The 22467-nt window shown below is 35.6% G+C and overlaps 2 protein-coding genes across 3 annotated transcripts in view; one reads left to right on the forward strand and one right to left on the reverse strand.

The window, feature by feature from the left end:
• Positions 1-823: 823 nt before the first annotated feature.
• LOC129800820 (ionotropic receptor 40a) lies at positions 824-4824 on the reverse strand. The gene is made up of 6 exons (XM_055845532.1): positions 4406-4824; positions 2683-2851; positions 1970-2614; positions 1735-1927; positions 1287-1647; positions 824-1223 (listed from the first exon to the last, which is right to left on the reverse strand). The coding sequence occupies exons 1-6, from the start codon at positions 4822-4824 to the stop codon at positions 824-826; spliced, it is 2187 nt and encodes a 728-aa protein (XP_055701507.1).
• A 4697-nt stretch (positions 4825-9521) lies between these two features.
• Positions 9522-22467, forward strand: part of LOC129806022 (cation-independent mannose-6-phosphate receptor) — a 110629-nt gene continuing 97683 nt past the window's right edge. The window contains exons 1-2 of one of the 2 annotated variants that reach the window (XM_055854320.1): positions 9522-9854; positions 10008-11405. In XM_055854320.1, the coding sequence (XP_055710295.1) occupies positions 9771-9854; positions 10008-11405 (1482 nt within the window). In that variant the 5' untranslated portion in view covers positions 9522-9770. The remainder of the gene's footprint in view (positions 9855-10007; positions 11406-22467) is intronic. The other variant, XM_055854330.1, reaches the window with a different exon arrangement.

A 22467-nucleotide genomic window follows, 5' to 3' on the forward strand; every position in this document is an offset into this window, starting at 1 on the left:
TATGCTCTACAGGGGGTCCCGAGATTATGCATAAGTGAGATTATGCATCTTTGCTTACCTCTATTCTAGGAACTAATTTGTCAAGTCATTTTTGAAATACCCTTAAATGTATGCAATTTTTGAGGCAGTAACTCTAAAATGTTTGAAATTCGCTTTTTCTAGACCGTTGGCGCTTAAAATAGTCCGAGAAATTGGCGCCAAATATATTTTGCATATATTGTGGCGTCTTTGTAATGTAAGTTATTTGAAAGAAATCTCTTGAGGGTATGAAAAATTTCTGTATGCATAGTGGGAAGTGGGGTATTTTTCCTATGTTAAAGTGAAACTGAGCCATATCATAATGCAATTTAGCTTCTAAATCTGTTTGTCAGCTAAATTATATCACGATAAGGCACAATTTTATTTAAAAATAAGTGAGAAATCCCAATTTCAAAGGTGCTACACTTTCAAAGGTGCCCCACTTTCAAAGGTGCCCTACTTTCCCTTCTAAAGCAATTTCGCACGATTTTCTTCGGTCCCGAAAATTAAGCATAATCCCGGGACCCCCTGTATATGGATGTGAATATTTTATTTTTTCTTTATGAAAGATTAAGATAGTTCTTCCTACAAATTAAGTGAGATAAAGCTGGTGCTTCAGACCAAATTTAAAATCTCTATTTCTTATTTAAATTAAAAGAAATAATTGAGGTGTGAGTATACAATTATATATTTCCTTATGGGACTCCATGGAACCTCCGGGATCTTCATTATTTGTCCTTAAAATGCTTAAGGTATACGAAAGAGAATTGGGAGCGGGAGCATTCATTATCCAAGTAATAAATTGTTACTCATCATCTTCATCGTCTTTAAAACAATCATAAATCTCCTCTGCTATGAATGAAAAGCATTTGGCAATTATAATTTTCATATAAATGCAAACACTAATCATGCGCCTTGCAACTGCCTTTGTGCAATTCCTCCTGGGCTTTTTCCACTCACACTCCAGAAGTAGTACAATTCCTGATAGAATGTATCCAATTAAGAGGGTGTAGAAGGCTCCCTGAAGTAATTTCAAGCTAACAGGTTTTAGAAGGTGTTCTTCCTGAGGAACTTCCTTATTGGATTTCTTTGTTGCTTTATCCACCTCTTCTTTGGGTGTTTTAAATTTGATGGAGTTAAACATTTTTTCATATTCCTCATTGGTCATTCTGTCTAAAATTCCACCCTCGAAGAGATGCATTATTCTGTAAGATTTTTGAGAAAATTTAATTGCAATTTAGGACAAATGAAAAAAAAATGTCACGTACACTTTATTAAGGCTGTCCAGAAAGGGACATCCATTGGGAACTGCTACAGCGGAGTATCTTGTGTAGAGTTTCTCGCTCAATTGAAATTTCTTCATGCCATAGCGCTTGATGTTGAAGAAGAGTGTTTCCCGTCCACCTAGAACCACCTTCCTGTCGCCCATCATCACCATGTGCACTCCCTCCTCGATGGAGGATATCAAGTATGATTCATTGGACTTGCGATTCTGTGCCATCATCATCAAATGGAGCCGATGAAATATCTCTGTGCCATTCTCCAAAATCGCCAACGAAGCACTTTGTCTCTCAACGTACAATTCATACCCTTTCCATTTCATTGCCGCTTCTAATCGATACAAATCATCTGGAATTGAATTTTAACGGTTTGAGGGTCGAATCAGTACCTATCTCAGAAGTAAATTGCTAGCAAAGGTATAATGTGAAAGTGTACTTATCGGAGCCTCCCGGGCAGGACGTGCTAATTGTGATGTGAGTTGTGCTGAATAGAAATCCCCCAGAATGTAGGTTGCAGAGAGCCAGAGGATGGATGAGACAAATCGAGCGCGATTTCCTCCATAGGGCAAACAGGCACTTTGTTTGAGGAACAAATTAATTGTGAACCACACGCATCTATCGACAAGGAACTTAATTGAATTAGAGAAATTTATTGGGGGATTTTAATTAACTTGCCTTCCAAGCAAGTTTTGAGGCAATTCTTTTCTTTTTGTGAATTTCATTGCCTGAATCCTTCGACGTGGTACTCCGTAATTCATTTCCTCAATGTAGTCAATATGATGAAAAGAATCCCTATTTTCTTTTTCCTTTTGTGAGGACTTCCTCCACCACTGAGGCATTATGATCACAAGATACAGTACTGGACCTGACACAATGACCGTGATTATGAGTGCTGGCCAGACATTCAAACGAAAGGGTCTCACAAGAGCCAGGGCTTCACTTAAGCGTCGTGGAGCATGGGTCACAAAAGCCCCAGAATCTACCAGAGTGAAGAAGGAGAATTCCACAGCCTTACTCCTTTCACTAGTTATTGCAATGTCTCCTAGCAAGAGATTAGCTTCCCTGCGCTGCAACAGTCCTAGTCCTCCAGAGAACGACAGGTTGTCATTTGAACCAAAGGCTGAACCTTGAGTCCTTTCTGGTGGATCCATGTACTCATACTTGAAGTTCATTTTCTTAGCCAGTAACTGTAGGAGACTATCATCCCTGCCTCCGATCACTTTGAAAGAGATGTCCATATCATCATATTCCTCCATTGGGAAGGTTTCATTGTCTGACGATTCATTGCGGTAGATAACAAAATGCCAAGGAGGGGACTTAAGAATTTTGAAGAATTATTTTAAAAAAAAATCTCTTTTGTGAACTTTGACTTTGCAATACTTACATGAATAACAGGGATGTAAAAGACTCTTTCGCGGAAATTTTGATAGACTTGAGATGGACTAGGTAGGACAGGTACTTTAAAGAGACCCAAACTATTTCCATCATACCAATTTACTAAAGTCAAAGTTCCATTTCCATCCGGTGTAGCTTGATTATAGTAGATTCTTAGACTATGAATATAAATTATGTTAGGATCGTTAGGATAGTTCAATAGTCCTAGGCTTATTAGGTGGGATTTATCATGATTCATATTCTTATATCAAAAACAGGAAGTCCGTTATTTTAGGTACCTTGGGGCATTAGCTCTATGGCCCTAGATTTAGAAAAGATTTAGAATTTTGGTAAAAGGGTCAGTAATAATGTAAATTAATTAAGTAGTGAAATATTCTTTAAAAAATCAGGAAGTTATAAAATATTTTAATTTTTTACTGATCAAAATGGGGGTTTTATTTACCAAGATTGAATTTTTTTAATAATCTTTTTGAATTATTTACTTATCAGTTTTTAATTCTTACTTCCTATAAACTATTTACCAAACTTCAGTGATATGTCGACTTCTAGTTTCTAGAGTAGAGCGGTGTAAGGCATATATAATCTGAAGTTTTTTTTTAATTTAAATTGAATTTTTTTGTGTTACCGGTGTTATCTATTATTTTAGACATTGTGAATCCTACACTGAGAGAAATCCGAAAAAGTTAAAATAACATTCCGAAAATGTTAATTTTATCCTGCAGTATTGATCCGAAATCGGTGTAAATATTATGTTTTTAGGTGTATTAGGGGTTAGAGTTATCCTTTTTCATGTTGATTTTACACTTAAAAAGGTGTAAAATTAACATTAAAAAATATTGATATATTTTTACACATAAAAAGTGTTAAAGTTATAACAAGGAAAAAAAGTTAATCGCATCCTCTTTTTTCTCAGTGTATTTTCAAAACAAAAAAATGAAAAAAGATTGCAAAGGCTTTTTTTCTTACGTGGTTTCTTTAAATAATCTTATCTACCATAATCTACGAGAAGCTAATTCCTGATAAGGGTGGATTCCGTTCTTTACGCGATCTTTATACGATTTTCAAGTTATTATTAAAATATTCAAAAGTCCTCACTGAGAGAAATTCGAAAAAGTTAAAATAACATTCCGAAAATGTTTATTTTACCCTGCAGTATTGATCCGAAATCGGTGTAAATATTATGGTTTTTAGGCTTTTTAGGTGTATTAGGGGTTAAAGTTACCCTTTTTCATGTTAATTTTATCCTTAAAAAGTTGTAAAATTAACATTAAAAAATGTTGATATATTTTTACACCTAAAAAGTGTTAAAATTATGAGGAAAAAAAGTTAATCGCACCCCCTTTTTTCTCATTGCTTTTTAACAATTATATTACTTCTTTCAAGATAGATTTTTAACCATCTTGTTATATTTTTCAAAATTATTGTAATTTTAGTTTTATTTAATTGAAAATATAATGATAAGAAAGCAGAGCTTGGGTAAGGTGGGGTAATTCGGATCATGTCTATTTTTAGATTATCACACTGTTTTAGATGGTCAAAGAGAAAAAAAGCTCGAAGAAGTACCAAGACTTTATATTTGAGAGTACTTCTTCATTATTTATTTCTTTCGTCATCTAAAACTGTTCCAAATTAGACATGACTCCAAATTGCCTCATCTTACCCTAATGATGGGAAGTAATGAATCCCCATCTTTTAGTTTTCAAATTACTTACACATTTTGTCGGGGTGTAGTCAAAATGACCACTTTCATAGGTTCTTTAAGACAGAGTTGCCCCCTCTTCGGAAGGCCATGTGAACCCCAGTAGAACATGAAGAGATTTAATCGGTGATCCAGAATACGTTCTTGTATTTCTCGCACAATTTCTCGAGGTTCAGAGAATATCAGGCTCGTGGTTTCAACAGAATCACTCTTACACTGGGCAATGTGATTGTAATAATCATCGGGATTGAAGAAAATAACTGACTGTAGCTGCCTCTCGTGCACTCTCATGATGAATTTATCGATGTCATAGGTGGAATTTTCAGTTGGAAGAAATATTACGAGATTTTTAATATCAAGAGATTTAACAATTTCCACGAGGCCAATCATGAGTTCATTTTCTTGATCACTATTCTCTGATAAATAGCACATTCCAGGTAAAATGAATAAAATGAATACAAGTGTGAAGAATGAAAATGTACTGTACCGACTGTACCTTATCATTTTCATTGAAAGAATTTTCAGGAGAGACTGAAAAATACTCGATAGAATTCCTGTATTTATAGGAGGAACAATTATCTTTTCATTTTGAATATGATTGACTTAAAATTGCTCTGACCTTTTGAACTGTTACAGAAAGTGAAAAATCTCAATTGAAGTAATTTGGGTCAACGACTCCTTTTCATCCAGGAACTAAAGACAAGGATATTGTAATTTCTGGGTAGAAATATTAATAAGATGTTTTATGTTACTCAGTAAAAATTATTAATTTTTATTAAATTCGTGGCCAGAATTTGAAAAAGCGGCACAGGCCGAATATTTAAATCCCTTAACGTAAATTTGATTTTTTAATGGTTTCTTATCTAGTAAAATTACTAATGCCTCGTGCTTTGAATTAGGTAAGAAATGCGTCATGACGGTCATGACATAAGTTCGTATACGATGAAATGACCAAGTAACAAAAATACACTTATACTTTTTACCTTTTTAAAATAAAATCCATTTCTTGCGCTGTTTGTCCGTTACTAAAATTTTTGTGTAGGCTAAATGGTTAGAGATAGCGACTTCGTGCCTTCAGGGAACCCTCCCATAATATAAAGTAGGTATGGATCATTAAAAAAAAGTTAATTTATAAAAGAAACGTTACATCAATCTCCCTAAGATGCTCAGATAGATAACCTTAACTTTTATCAATAATGAACTGGCGCAAATGATTTTAAAGAGGTGTCTCCGGTGATTGCCAGTGAAAAGTTAGTCACCCCATGATCTGGAACCCCATGAACCACACGATCCCTGAGAAAGACTCTGAAATCACAATTTAGTTGAGTGAGTTTAAAAATTGTCCAAAAAACGACCTTTATAAAATGTCAAAAAGAAATTCGTTGCAAATAAATAATTTAATGCCCTTCCAGCCACTGAAGAAGATCCACATCAGGATCGAAAGCTTTGGAAAAACCAAAAAAGTGTTTTCATCTTAGGGTGACTAACTTTTCACTGGCAATCACCGGAGACACCTCTTTAAAAAAAAAAAAAAAAAAGAAAAAAAAGATAACCTTAACTTTCTCTTTTCCAAGAAAATCACAATTAATAAGCAACTTCATAATTTTCTTTAAACCAATTTTATTTAATATTTTAGTTTTTTTTAATAAAAGATGTGTCAAGCGACAAGAACATACAGGAAAATTTAAGTATAGAAAATAGAATTTTTATTAAAGAGATTATCATTAAATACTTTAAATACTCTTGATAACCTTCAAGGAAATACGAAATCACACCTGTAAGGTTTTTATTGCATAAAATAAAATAAAATGTTGACAATTTCACTTTTTATTATTTTGTATGTTTTTTTTACATGCACGATAAATGTATTAATTGTATATGATAATTTTTGGCCATGCTCACGCTGACCGACGTAAACTCATTCTTACTATGAGTAAAACCAGTGATAAGCCCAGGTAAGCTTATGGTAGCTGAGATTCTTTACAGGTGACCTCGAAATGCGTGCAACTCGGCCGGGGTGCTTGCAATTTGGGAATGCGTGAAAATTCGATTTAGATCAGGAAAATTTCATAAGATCAAAATTCACATCCTTTTCTTTCTTAAAAGTTTAGTATATGTCTATCCTAGTCTTTCGCACTCTTCTTCTTCTTTTGCACATCACACCAAATTAAATTCAGTTCAGTTTAATTTTGAGTTCCAAAGAGGGATAGACTTATGCATATCTTTTGACAAAGAAAGGGATGCGAATTTCGATTTCATGAAATTTTATCGATCCGGAAGCATAAAGAATAAGTCGAACCAATTTTGTCTATTTCGGCTGTCGAAAACTCTTTGCTCAATGCCATTTTTTCCCTTGAAATTCAACTCACAATGGAATTTTCACACATTCCGGGTTCCAAGCCCTCCAGAGTTCGAGGCATTTCAAGGTCACCGATAAAGAATCGCAGCTACTATAAGCTTATCTGGGCTTATCACTGGTCGTTTTCTATTTTAAATAGTCTGAGTGGGGAAGACCAACAAAAGGAAGAAAAGTTCATTCAAATCGGTTAATAAACATTAGAGATAGAGTCCAGTCCATCTGAATATAGTTAGAGTCAGGGTACAGTGGGTTGGTGTAGGACGGATGGGACCCATCGGTAGAAAGATCCCGATTTCAGATACAATACTGGGAGTTCCGGCTTGAGAGAAAACGGACTAAAAGAATTTGATATTAATTGCCTACAATCGGAAGCTCATTTATAAAGTAATTTATGAAAAGCCCTTAAATGTGTATGCAAATATTTTTCACGCGGTAAATTTGAAATATATTTCTTATGAACCGTTGGCGGTGAAAATAGGCTAAAAAATTGGCGCCGAAAATATCTTTCATACATCACGGCGTTTACATGACTTATACCAAACTAATCCCATAACTTGTCCTAATAACTTGTCCCCAGATATGCAAATTTTACTGTGTCACTGGAATTAATTCGCGGGCTTTTTCTCGGTCTCGAAAAATTCTTTCGAAGCGGAACTCCCCTGTATATATTAAAATTTCATCGAAGTCGCTCCATTAACACTGAAAATATGATCCTGTCCAGACATTTTTGATTATAGCTCGGGTCAGAGAACATCGAGGGAAAAGTGCGACCTACCGTTGGAAAGGTCTCGACCTCAGCTACAACATACTAAAATTTAAAGAAATAGCATCGTCTAATCTTCGAAATATTCTAAAATCAATTTTTCGATTAATCTGATGAAATGAGGAGTCCGTAAGGGTTGTAGTATTCCACGAGAGCTTTCCAAAACACCATTTTTTTTTTTTAAATTCCGATCATTAGAACCGGAGATATGACCATTTGAAAATTGTAAGAGAGTTAAATGAAATAAAGAGGGCGCCAGTTCAAAATTCAAGACAAAAATTCAATTTTGGTGGTTCAGTCGAGTTCCTCAAATTTGAACTCCTGAAATTTGAACGACGGTTGAGTTCAAATTGTAAAATTTTAGGTTATGTGAAGAAAGTTTTGCGTGGAGTCTGAATTAGAACTTTCTCTGGTGTTTCCTCAATATTATCGTATTATATTAACTTCCGCAACAAATTCCATTTCTTTAACAATAAATTACATTGATGTATTCTCTAAAATTATCTTTCTTAAATTTGGGAAAGTGAATTTTACATGAATTTCGTTACGTTTTTGAAAATATTGTTTAAATTTGAGGAGTAAGAAATGTTATTTATACCCCCCAAATGTTCAAATTTGAGGAACTCTACGTATAGTGCTTGCTTCGTTTTCCGGATGTTTGGGAGACAAAGACAATATGACAGATGTCCGCTTCGTAATCCGGAATCCGGATGGATTTTTTTGAATTTGTTCAACGTCTTGAAAATATAATACAAGTTTTTTTTGTTTTTTTGTTCACCCCTTTCCCCTTTGTAGGTCTAAAGCAATTCGGCTTATTATGACTTATGACCAAGAACCATTTTTAAAAAAGCTAAAATGCTAAATAAATAAATAACAAATAACGAACAACACAAATAAATTACAATTTGTCTCCTTATAAAATTGACTCATACACATTTAAGGCTGTTTCTAGTTTTTTTTTGTAGAACTAGAATAAAAGATTTAAAGAAGCTTAAAAAGACATTAATTAGAGAATTATATACTATTATACTTTATTTTTCACACTTCATTTAGCCGCCCATCGACATTTATCCTTTACCGAAAGCCGCTTGTCGATATCTCTCTCCGTTCTCTCTCCAGAAGTGGTTATACGACGGACGGACGGACGGACAGAGCGTCCACGAAAATCGATTTTTAGCACACATGATATTCCTGATCTATGAGTGTCAAAACGTGTAAATCCAAAATTTGGGCCCGATCTGACGAGGTCGGATTTCACCTCGGACCACAAAAGCTAGCATTTATGTAAAGAAGCTCTGCTGAAGATGTCATTTGTCCATGCGCAAATAAAACTTTGCATGAGTCAAAAACTTATTGACCTTATTAAGAAATATTCTCTTTCTATTTGTATTTGTCTTAGAGTTTCTTTCATTAGAATTGCATTCCTAATTCCTAGAGTTATTGACCTATAATAAAAACCATGAAATTATAAATAAAGTAAGATTTTTTGATCTTAAAAAATAGTAATTAATAATTTTATGGGCACTCAATGGGTCAAGTGGTAGAGCACTCGCTCTATGATGCAAGTGTCCCGGGTTCGAATCCCCTTTAGGTCACCAGGAATTTTTCTGGCGTTAAAGGTGTTCGGATTGCATCCAGTGAGCTTCACTGCACTTGTTTCCACGTGGCATGGGACTGACAACCTCATCCCGTACAAGAAAAAATAATAATGCTTGTCTAGAAATCCCCTTGCGGGAAGGCCCTGTTCCTTCATGGAATGTTGTGCCAGCATTATTATTATTATTATTAATAATTTTATCTTTAAATGAAATTCTATTTTTTGTGTTTTAAAATCACTTTTGTCTTTCTTAGATAAAGATTTATATATATAATATATATATTTTTTTATTTAGTATGCAACGCAAAAAATGTTTTTATTTTGTTATTTTTATAATTTAAATTCAAAATTCACCGAGTGTGGTAATCGATTTTCGAAATTGACTGCGCGCGATTTCCGAAATGCGCGCGCACCGGCAAATGGTTTGTGTCAAGTTCTTCGTGGAAAAACAAGTGTTCGTGACTCAAAAAGAATAATCTAATCGGAGAAATAGGTATCAAATTATCTTATAACAGCACTTTTTGATCCGAAAGAAGTATAGCAGTGTGTCGGGAGAAGAAGTGCAAGTGCTTGGTTAGTGAAAATTGTTAATTGACTAACCGTGAGATAACATTTTCTGTGAGACCCTGAACATTTAGCTATTTTTTTATTTTGTGGCAATGTTTTGCAATTTATTTGTGAAATTTTCCTGCGTTTTGTTTGTTCTTCTGCTGGCCCAGGACTGCCATAGTCTGGACAAAGTGGTGAGTATATCTCTGTTATCAGTACAGTATTGCTTTGTTCTTTCTCTTTGGAGCTTATCTATATCGATATCTTAATGTCTGATTCATTTGCTACGCAAAAAGCGTAAATGCAGGGAAAATTGTTGTGAAAATGAACAAAAATTTCTTTTGCAGGAAGCTACTGGTGATGGATGCAACATTACTGATCCTCTCTACAATGCTACATTTAATTTTGGAGCCCTCCATACGGATTTGAGCCATTCAGTAGCCCTCGGACAGGGCAGTTCAATTGAATTTAATGTTTGTGGTGGAATATCGAAGGAATGCAATGGTACTAAGGGAGTTGCAGCCTGCGTGACTACCACGTCCAAGGACAAAGATATTGTTCTTGGTACTGGGCACACTCTTAAACTAACTAATGGTAGATTTCAATTTGATTTTATGGGAGAGAAGTGTACCAATGATAAGAATTGGACACTCTCAGTAATTCTTGATTGCGATTATACGTCCGTAAAGAATCCCTTTAGCATTGTGAAGACCAATGATAAGTGTTCCTATTCGGTGATTTATCGTACGAAGTTGGCCTGTGGTCCATCATCCTTCAAATCCCTTGACTCCTGCTCCGTACCCTTGAACAATGTCCAAAGTGTGAATCTCTATCAATTGGCCAATGTGAATCATGTTGTTGATGATCGCAATGGAGGTACCTTCCTAATAAACATCTGCAATCCTGTCCACTGGGATTTGGATGTCATGTGCCCCGTGGGATCCGGTGTCTGCTTCATCAATAACACTGAGAATGATCTCACAAAGAAGTTCCGCAATCTGGGAACGATTGAAAAGCCAACGGTGAACAAAGGCGAAATTTCAATCAAAATGGACAGTCCGGAAACTTGTCCTCTTGATCCGAAAAAGAAAATCTCCTCCCTCATAACATTCCGTTGCGATAAAAGCACAAAAGTGGATGAGGTGGAATTTATCGGATTCCACGATTGTCAGTATTTATTTGCGTGGCAGACAAAAACTGTCTGCGATAACTCTGAGCCCTGTACAGCTGTTGATCCCAAAACTGGCGCCAAGTACGATCTCAGAGAACTCTCCAAGAAGCCCTACAATGTCTCCCATGACAATCACACTTACACCTTCGGAATCTGCTCCGCTCCTGGCCATCCTTGCCTGGAATCTTCAGGAGCTTGTGAGATCAATCCAGCGGAAACTACTGCCCTCGGTCTGGCAAATGACAAGATCCTGATCAATGAGACCGGTTCCCCGTATCTCAAGTACGAAAATGGAGGATTGTGCAAGGAGAACAAGCAACATTCGTACACAATCATTGAGTTCGTGTGTGCTGAACAGGGAATGGAAACTGGCCCAAAGATTATCGAGAATACAGGATGTCGCCTGATTATTCAGTTTGTGACGCAACTCGTGTGTTCGCAGACGCAGATATCCTGTCAGACCAATAATGGATCATACCAACATGTCATTAATCTCACTCCTCTCATCAGTTTCACAGAGAACTACGTCGCCAATGTGAGCTCCGGTGTCAAGGACGACAATGCAAAGAGCAAGGTAAATATTTTTCAATACAAATACATGCACAAGAAATGCATACTTCTCCCTTTTCTCTTGGCAAATCAGCAAAGTTATAGGGAACATATAATTATGCTGCAATATTTATGTAAAATAATTCCATTTTTATTGAATTTAATTGATGCAAAATTCAATTAAATTATGCAAAAAAATTATTCCAGAGAAATGACAATAAATTTAATCCAGTTGAATACATTAAAAGTCCAGTGATAAATCCAGAAAAGCTTATGGTAGGTGAGATTCTTTACAAAGCGACATAGCAATGCTTGCAATTCGGGGTGAATGCAACTTGAAGTTGCTGCAAATTCGGTTGTAGAGCAAACTGTTCTCAGCGGCCGAAAACGATAAAATTGGCTCGACGCGATTCTTCAACTCACAATCGAATTTTCACGCATTCCGAATTGCATGCCCTCCGAAGTCGACTGTGGAGAATTTCAGTTATAAAGTAAGTGTGCCAAATTCCGGCCAGCTTGCAATTTCGGCCACCTTTTTTGTTCCTCGAATTTTCATGAACTTAAGGTTTTTATGTACTTTAGATATTATACAATGCAAAAGAGTAACAAAAAATGTAGCTTCGACAAACAAGATGACGTGAAAAAGACATTTGAAGAATTCCCAATGGGCATAGAACTATGAGAATGAAGGTGGCCGAAATAGGGCACCAAAGCTATGTCTATATTTTTATTCATTTTAGAATATATTAAGAATGATTTAAGAGTAAATAAAGACGGTAAACTCTTTACAAGGTTCCAAGCAACACTTTTTTAGAAGAAAGAATAAAAAGAAATCAATTTGTATTTAAAATATTACATTTCAAACTTGAGACTTTGACGCTTGCATGCAACTATGCCGAAATTTGGCACACTTACCCTACTAAGCTTATTTTGACTTATGACTGCCCCAATGAGCATTTATCGCTATAAATGAGTAGAGATCACCTGACATCTATACGAAAACGATGGCGAAGACTTTACATATTTCTTCTATATAACCGCATAAAAGAGGTCTATATTTGAGTGAATGGGGAATTTTTACATCCAAAATATAACAATTATTTATTTTAGATATAATCACGTCATCTTTCCATCGTATCATCGAAAAAACTTATGGATGTCAGATTTTTACTGCGTGTATTGATGGAACATCACTTTAAACACAATTGTGGACAAATATTGGCACACACAAATATTTTTTTGCACAATTTCGCACTTAAATTAGGTTTAGTGTTGCCAATTTTCTATAATTTTCCACGCCATAATTTTCATTTTATTGCGATAAAATAAAATCAAGATATTATAACCTGAATAAATAAGAAATATAGAAAAAAAACACGTTTTTACATATTTTTGTAATTATATTTACATTATGTCGTACAATATGTTTACATTACATACTCCTTATATCAATAATACCACTTCACAATAAACAATGTCAAAACACTGAAATTTTATGCAACTGATAGAATTTTTCTGCACTCTGGACACTCTTTCTGCAAATGTAACTAAAATATATCAGAACATGATGTTCATACAATTTCACGACATTATGTAAACATAATAGCATGAATATGTAAGATAAATACTTTAGAATTTTTTGACATAGTTTTATACATTTTCACTCAAAATTAGATTATATTATGACTTGTTTATAGATCTAAAAATGTTTGGTCGTAATTTTAAGGGAAAATAACAATATTTTAACTGGAATTTATCAAACGAAATGTATTATGTATTAATAGAAAATAACTGATATTTTCTATACATTTTTTAGTCAAGTTATTATACTGGCGTTCAACGCACATAAGTTTTTAAGAAATAGCTCGATTACGTTGAAAAATATGTTGGTTACATTTGATACATACATTACTTGGATATCAAATGCCCCTTGGGGGTCATTGCCTATCCCAGCGAGCATCAATTAGCTGAAAAGGCAGCCTTTTCAGCATATTTTTGGTGAATAGATTAGCAAAAACCAGTGATAAGCCCAGATAAGCTTATGGTAGGTGAGATTATTTACAGGTGACCTAGAAATGCGTGCAACTCGGGGTGCTTGCAACCCGGAATGCGTGAAAATTCGATTGTGAGTTGAATTTTGGGGGTAAAGAATCGCGTCGAGTAAACTGTTTTTGTCGGTCGAAATGAATAAAATTGGCTCGACGCGATTCTTTACCCCCAAAATTCAACTCACAATTTAATTTTCACGCATTCCGGATTGAAAGCACCTCGAGTTGCACGTATTTCGAGGTCACTAAGATCTCATGATCTAGCAAGAGTGGGTGTAGGATAAATCTTATTCGAAGAGTCCAAAGCCCATATCGTCATCTTCACTTTCTGACTCTTGCTTCTTATCATCATGCTCAGCATCGGTTGATGGTGCCTTGTCACCTGTCACTGACACTGGAATTAAAGGAGATGCAGCAAAAAGAGATATTGACTCATAATCAGTCCACTACTGGATCATAATCAGTTGGAACTAGGTCAGGCTTATTAGAAATTCCAAGACCTTTCCAACAAGCCGAAAATTGTACCATTCGGTTGATAAATATGCTTTCTAGAGACTTATTATCCTTTGATCTTGAAAAACCGTTATTAGTAATGATTCAAATCGCACGACACGTTTTCTATAAATCTCAAAAATATGATTTTGAGTGGGAAGGGGAAGGGTGGGGAGAAAATGAGGGGCTTGGCAATGATACCAGGAGGGTAATTCTGTAACGCTCTGGCAATGCCATGACAAATTGAGTTCGAATTTTAGGAGAGCTTTTTCGAAAATGCGATTCTGTAGCCGTGACATTGCCATTTCAGCTCACGTGACATAGAAGTCACGTATTTGAGATTTCTGGCAATTAAAATGACTATGAATGTTGTTAAACAAATCAACCAAGACAAACTGTATTTGCATAATATCACTCAGTAAAGGCATTTCATTAACAAATCAGTGAATTGCATTTTCGAACTCATATGATATGACAAAAAAAGCTCGATTGGCATTGTCAGGTTTCGAACTCACGTATGACAATGCCACGAAAATTACAGAATTTCCCTACAGGGTCGATTTGTGATCTCAAGTCGAAGGTCCCAAGTCCCTGTCTCTAATTGTTTAGCATCCAGCGCTGGCGTCAGCCGATTGACGGACCGAAAGACAAACAGTGTGATGTAAAAAAAACTCGAAACTTCAGATATTCAAAATTCTACCAAAATATGATTTCTTAGCCTGACGAGGGACTACGACCCATTGTAGGTCTCGACCTCAGCTACAACATACTCGTACTAAAATTTAATCATAAAGCATCATCTAGTTTTCGAAATATTCGACATTGATTTTTTGAAAATCGGTATTCGATTAATCGGGCCTGCTATTAAATCGTATGAAGTTGGGGTTTAGAAGAGTTTACTATTGAAGAAGACCTATTCAATTCACCCAAAAGGATAAAATTCTGACAATTAGAACCGTAGATATAGCTTTTTTTATTAGATTATTGACTCCTTACAGCTGAAATCAGCGTGGCTTAAGTTTTTTTTAAACAAAAGCTCTCAGGCCCAGCTACAATATACTAAAATTTGAGATCGATTGATGCCACCGGGGCTGAATTATTGATAAAACAAAATTTGGAAGTGTTCAAAAATAGCGAAAGCGGTGGGGGGTGGATCCGACATCACTATAACCAACTGCTAGCTACCGATCAACATTTAACCTTTGCCGAAAATCGATTGTCGATATCTCTTTCCCTTCTCTGTTCTGCAATGGTTATACGACGGACGGAAGGACGGATGGACGTGGATGGCTCGGTATCGGATCGGAAAATCGATTTTAGTGGATATCATAAATATTTGTGATCTGTGAGTGCCAAAACGTTTACATACAAAGTTTGGGGTTGATCTGACACGGTCGGATTTCAAATTGATCACAGAAGCTGAGCTTGTAAAGAATTTCAACTAAAATAATTCATGAAATTCACAAACATGGAAGTTTATATTTTTTAATTTGTTATAAATCATTATTAAACAAAAATGCAAATAAACATTTTCCGCAGAATATTAAATTTCCCTAATAGAATCTTTAAACTTTAGATAGGGTAAGTGTGCCAAATTCCGGCCAGCTTGTAATTTCGGCCACCTATTTTGTTCCTCGAATTTCCATGAATTTTTAGTTTTTACATACTCTAGACATTATACAATGCAAAAGAATAACAAAAAATGTAGCTTCGACAAACGAGATGACGTGAAAAAGGCATTGGAAGAACTCCTGAAGGGCAAGAAACTATGAGAATAAAGGTGGCCGAAATAGGGCACCAAATCTATGTCTACATTTTTATTCATTTTAAAATGTATTAAGAATGATTTTAGAGTAAATAAAGACGATAAACGGTCTACAAGGTTCTAAGCAACACTCCTTCAGAAGAAAGAATAAAAAAATTAATTTCTATTAAAGATATTACAGTTCAAACTTGAGACTTTGGCGCTTGCATGCAACTATGCCGAAATTTGGCACACTTACCCTAAAGATTTGTATTATATGTCAAATTTTTGACGAAACGTCTCAGCTCTGCAGAGTGTTCGAACTTTTGACTTTGATGCATTGTATTACTAAAATTTTTACCCTATAATTCTTTCATTTGCAGAGTGATAAACTTCACAAAAGGTTCTTTATTAAAAAAAATAAATCTAAGAAGTGTTATTTATAGTTATTTTTTCAATTACCTTTCAACGTGTCTTGATGTTTTTTTTTATTAAAAATTTAGATCTCCGGTTCTAATTATACATTTTTTTATTATTTTGAACAAAAGGGCCGTATAATTCCATGCTCTATAACTCTGTTGTACGATTTTTATTACATGAATTACGATTTTTATTACATTTTGAAAAGTGCACTTTAAAATGTGTATTTTTCATAGTTTTTCCCTTATTCCAAATAATCTCTCCAATCTTCCCTTTTTAAAATAACGTTTGGTAGCTCAAATGCTATGAATAAAATTTACTGTGTTTAATATTCTTTCATCTCGTTTCACTATTGAATATTTTTTGAATATAAAGCGTGTTATTTAATTGGTTTAATTATTTTAGTTGCTCTATTAGATCTATGAATTAATTTTTAAGCACTATCCATTATAAAATATGGTGTTATCTCAAATTATTTTATTTCTGTTTCGCCGAAATATAAACAACATCGTTTTTTTATTGCCTTGAAAATATTGTGTTTTATGCAAAAAAACATCAATGAAAATTTTGCATTTTCTCTTTAACTTGAAATAAAAACAAAAATCTGCAGCATGTCGGTCGTTTGCCTGAGAGAGGTGTCTGGAACATGCATTGTCGAAAACTGTCCGTCAAAATTGGTTTTAATACTTCATAATTGATTATTTCGACACTGAGGACTGTAGGACCAAAAATAATTAAAAACGCCTATCTGCAAACGTTTTTGTCTGAAACTGGGGGAAACCATGAGTCAATTTGAATGCTAATGTTTTGTGAGAGTTTATTCATTAAATTTATTAAACTTAGTCAAATAAAATCGAAGATATGATGTTATATATTTTCTGAAATTTGACTCTCCATATCTCTGGTTCACTTTAAGTTAATTTAAACCATATTTTCCGAAAAAATATTTGTTTTTTATAAAAATCTACCTCTTTGTAAGCTCTACTTAGCTCTAAAATTATACATATGATTCAGTTATGATAAACAAAGGATCTTCAAAATGACCGAAAAAGAGGTGGAAAATGGGGTCGATGAAATCGTTCTATCCTTCAAAAGCGTAGAAGTGACTTCTTGTGGGCAGGATTTCTTGGACCTCGGGATATTCCCACTTAAGTATTGATATACTTTTAAGACTAAAGGTATTTTTTGGGCATATTGGCTACTTTAAAAATGAACTTCCTTCTTCTTGGGAGTGAATTGTTTAGAAGTATTTTTCTCTAGCAGGTGTCGGCCCTATTCAATGGCCTTCCTTCCTAATGCAAGCAATTTTTTCCTTATTTTATTTCCTTAAGAGACATTTGTGATAAACCTACGCATCTGAGAGCACTTAATACTCAAGTTGTTTGGTTTTGGCCCATTCGGGATTTCGATCCAATCGGCATTTTGGCTTTTCGGGATTTTGGCTTTTTGGGATTTTGACCCATTATTGGGGATTTTGGTCCATTCGCGATTAAAGCTTTCGAAATTTCGCCCATACGGGATTTTGGCTATTCGGGATTTTAACTTCTCCAGGATTTTGGTTCATTCGGGATTTTGGTCCATTCGCGATTAAAGCTTTCGAAATTTCGCCCATACGGGATTTTGGCTATTCGGGATTTTAACTTCTCCAGGATTTTGGTTCATTCGGGATTTTGGCTTTTCGGGATTTTGACTCATTCGGCATTTTAGCTTTCGGGATTTTGACGGATTCGGAATTTTGGCCCATTCAGGATTTCGATCCAATTGGCATTTTGGCTTTTCGGGATTTTGGTTTTTCGAGATTTTGGCGTTCGGGATTTTGGCTTTTCGGGATTTTGACCCATTATTAGGGATTTTGGTCCATTCGCGATTTTAGCTTTCGAAATTTCGCCTATACGGGATTTTGGCTCTTCGGGACTTTGGCCTATTCGTGATTTCGATACACTCAGCATTTTGGCTTTTTGGGATTTTGGTTTTTCGGGATTTTGGCGTTCGGGATTTTGGCTTTTCGGGATTTTGACCCATTATTGGGGATTTTGGTCCATTCGCGATTTTAGTTTTCGAGATTTCGCCCATACGGGATTTTGGCTATTTGGGACTTTAGCTTCTCCAGGATTTTGGTCCATTCGGGATTTTGGCCTATTCGTGATTTCGATCCAATCGGTATTTTGGCTTTCCGGGATTTTGGTTTTTCAGGATTTTGGCGTTCGGGATTTTGGTCCATTCGCGATTTTAGCTTTCGAAATTTCGCCCACACGGGATTTTGGCTTTACGGGATTTTAAATTCTCCAGGATTTTGGTCCATTCGGGATTTTGGCTTTCGGGATTTTGACAGATTTGGAATTTTGGCCCATTCGGGATTTCGATCTAATCGGCATTTTGGCTTTTCGCGATTTTGGCGTTCGGAATTTCGCCCATATGGGATTTTGGCTATTCGGGATTTTAATTTCTCCAGGGTTTTGGTCCATTCGGGATTTTGGCTTTTCGGGATTTTGGCTTTTCGGGATTTTGACTCATTCGGCATTTTGGCTTTCGGGATTTTGACAGATTCGGAATTTTGGCCCATTCGGGATTTCGATCCAATCGGCATTTCGGCTTTTCGGGATTTTGGTTTTTCGGGATTTTGGTTTTTCGAGATTTTGGCGTTTGGGATTTTGGCTTTTCGAGATTTTGACCCATTATTGGAGATTTCGGTTCATTCGCGATTTTAGCTTTCGAGATTTTGGCTCTTCGGGATTTTGGCTATTCGAGATTATAATCTATCCGGGATTTTGGTTCATTCGGGATTTTGGCTTTTCGGGATTTTGACTTATTCGGGATTTTTTCGCATTCGTGACTTTAGCTTTCGGGATTTTGGTCGGCACTGTCTCTGGCTGCGATCATGATGACGCCTTTGCCATGGGTGATCTTCACTTTTCTGATCTTCCCTGCCCACTACCATTTTTCGCTAACTTAGATAATTTCCGATAAGACTGTTGTAAAACTTTTATAACATGTACAAAATTTGGCATATACGGTCAGCGATTCAGTAGCTTCTGCCGTTTACCTGATGAGATCGGTAGTAAAGTCGGTTGGCAGCTTCAATCAAGCATTAGTGAGGATAATAAATTGAATTGCATTTTATCGAGACCGATACAACCTTTGTCGAGAACCGCAAGTAGATATCTATCTCAGTTTTGAAGTTATTAAGCTTAAAAGACCAGATTAATAATAACATCGATTGACAATAATTGTTTGTAAACATTTTGGACAACCTAGGCTTGACTTGTAAGATTATTCAAAGATTTGCAAGAAGGAAGGAGATTCTTCGGGTATTTGGACAAAAGATTCCCCTGCACTATTTCAAAAATATTTTTGAAATACAGAAAAATACGTTCAACTAAATTTTGAGATAGTTTAAGAAAAGAAGGAAGGCTAGGTGCTGAAGTCAATATTCTCTGTCTCGAAAATAGTCAAAACATAAAAATACCGTATATTGTACTCTCTTCGTGTTAGAATAACAAAATTGTATTATTGTATCGTCTCTGATAACCAATAATTATAATTCACATGCAATATTTAAAGTTAATCAAATAAAGGGAAGTGGCTGCAAATTGCATTGAAGGCTTCAATAAATAGCAAATCAGACAGAATATAATAGAATTGATCATGAGAGATGTTTTGTGGCAAATCCATTTTATTATTGCTCAAGTTGACGAATGACACATCAAATATTCCTGATGTCTCATAAATATTTTATAGATGTTTTTATTTCAATTCTTTTTGGTTGGATGCATTGGATGATATTCGATATGTTTGATTTTGCAAGTGTTGTCTTATCTATTTTATTTTGTTCGTTAACGGGCAAATTTGTTTATTTGTTTTTCACTTTTCAAGCTTTGTCCACGATTTGTATACTGAATTGTTTACTTCTTAGGTAATATTCTAGAATTCTAGATTGTTTCACTTGCACTTTTGAAAGTTTTAAAATATTCTTCAGAAGACGTGGTAAACTCTGACTACATAAACGGAATTTTAATATGTTCATTTAATTGAATAACCAAATTGATGGACTCTCTTATCTTTCGGAATTAGACAATTTCTTGTTTTTTTGCCACAATGTAATTTATCCTATGGAAATTCCAAGATAAATATTAAAGTTTAAAGTTTTTAAGTTGACAACTGAGGAATTATTTGTATTCTGTGTTAAAAAATGCAATTTGAAAGTGTCAAATTTCTTTTAAGTCTTTTAATGGAAAATGCAACAAATTTCACAGCAACTCAGTTGAAATGGAGTGTGAAACTTGTTTTCTTTAATTTAAGAGTTGGTCATGAGGATTTTTCAAATCTTTAACTCATTAACTTAATAAAATAAATAAATAAATAAAATAAATAAATGAAATCATTAACTTAATAAACATTAGAGATATGGTCCGGTCTATTTGAACATAGTAAGGGTCGGGGTAACAGTGGGTTGGTGTAGAGACGGATGGAACCCATCTTTAGAAAGATCTCGATCTCAGATACAACATATACTAAAATTTCATCGAAATCGTTTCATAAACACCGAAACTATGATCCGGTCAAGACATTTTCGATTATAGCTCGGGTCAGGGAACATCAAGGGAGGAGTGCGACCCACCGTTGGAAAGGTCTCGACCTCAACATATTAAAAACAACAATTAAAACAACATATTAAAATTTAAAGAAGTATCGTCTAGTTTTAAAAATATTCGAAATTGAATTTTCGAAAATCGAATTTTCGATTAGTCAGACCTTCGATTAAATCGGATGAAATTGGGATGTCACAAGGGTTGTAGTACTCCACAAGAGCTTTCCAAAACACCGAAATTTTTCAAATATCGATAAAAAGAACCGGAGATATTGCCAGTCGAATATTGAATTTTTGACCCCTTCTAGCTCGGGTCAGGGGGTCGGGGGAGCTTAAATTTGGTACTGATCGAAAGCTCTTGGGCCCAGCTATAACATACTAAAATTTGAGATCGATTTATGCCATAGGGGCTGAGTTATTGGGAAAACATAATTTAGGGGTATTCCAAAATGGCGGAAGGGGGGGGGGGATATCTCTCATCGTTCTCTCTCCAGAAGCGATTATACGACGGACGGACGGACGGACGGGACGGATCGTCCGTCGATTTTTAGCTTGTCATCCGACGTCCGGGTAACGAGATATTGTAGTTTTTCGAAAAAAAAAACTCGGAAATCGTCAACTTCAAATGGCTCTCCTGAAAAGTTGTCATTCTGAGATAGCATAGAATGGAATGGAAGCGTCGAAATGATCTGGTCCTTCTAGATAGGGTTGGTCGAGGGTCTGACAACCTTTCCCCGTAAAGGCAAGATTGTTCAGAAAGACGGAAGTAGCCTCGAAAACAAAGTACATGGTGTTTTCGTCAGCAGCAACTTCGGCAACGAAGAGCATAGATCAAACAAGGTTCCCGGTGGGGGATTACAACTTTGAAGTGTTAACTTCTTTGTCTACTTTGGGTCAACAGTCACAGCCGACAAAAAGATCTCAACAGAAGTCTGTGCACGGCTGTTAGTCCTTTATGGCCTCTACACATTGGGAGCAATTTTTGTCAAAAATTGCTTTTTTGAAGGAAATTCCCTGCAGCGTTGTAGGGGGAAACGTGAAATTTCTGTCAAAAACGCAATTTTTGATGAAAATTGCTCCCAATGTGTAGACGCCTTTAAGGACGATTGGATCACCGGTGACCCAAAAATGAATTTGTTTTTACGGCCGGCCATATAAACTTGTGTTTTGAGGGCCAGAAAAAATATCAATTTTAATCAAATAATCAATTTTTGATCCTCTCGTCCTTAAAGGGTTAAAAGGCAACAGGAGCAACAGGATCTTATTTCAGTCTGTCAAAAGTTTTTCGGTTCCGAAACGATTTTTTTTTCATTTTTGGACAGATCATCCAGGCGGATATTTCGTTCTTATACAAGAATCATGTTGAATCATTCCTAATAACGATTTTTCAAAGTCAAAAGTTATAAAGGCTCTAGAGAGGATATTTTTCAACCTAAGGGGATCATGTTTGGGCTCGTTGGAAAGGTCTTGGAATTTCGGATAAAACTGAGCTAGTTCCAATCGTTTCTGAACCGGTAAGGAACTACTTCATAACACTCCTGAATTGTATTTTGGGAAATTTTTACTGCTCGAACTCTACGGAGAGAGCAGTATATATAATTCCACGATTTTTTCACCCCCTCAAAATTCTCACCTTCCACCTACCAGAGACCACTTTTGTCAACAAATCTTCACGTTTCAGACGATTTCTGAGAAATGTCGTCACGCTGTTTCTCCGTTTGTCCGTCCGGCTGTCATCAGCTCTAGAGGCCAAACGGTTAGAGATAGCGACTTGGGACCTTCGGAGGACCCCCCC

Source organism: Phlebotomus papatasi, chromosome 1 (assembly GCF_024763615.1).
Source record: "Phlebotomus papatasi isolate M1 chromosome 1, Ppap_2.1, whole genome shotgun sequence".
Classification (NCBI taxonomy): Eukaryota; Metazoa; Arthropoda; class Insecta; order Diptera; family Psychodidae; genus Phlebotomus; species Phlebotomus papatasi.

Coding starts and splice junctions, on each gene's coding strand:
- LOC129800820 (XM_055845532.1), bottom strand. CDS start 4,824: ATGTGCTATTTATCAGAGAATAGTGATCAAGAAAATGAACTCATGATT. Junction 1,648..1,734: donor TGCCCGGGAGGCTCCGATAA/GTACACTTTCAC, acceptor ATTCAATTCCAG/ATGATTTGTATCGATTAGAA. Junction 1,224..1,286: donor CTGGACAGCCTTAATAAAGT/GTACGTGACATT, acceptor AAAATCTTACAG/AATAATGCATCTCTTCGAGG.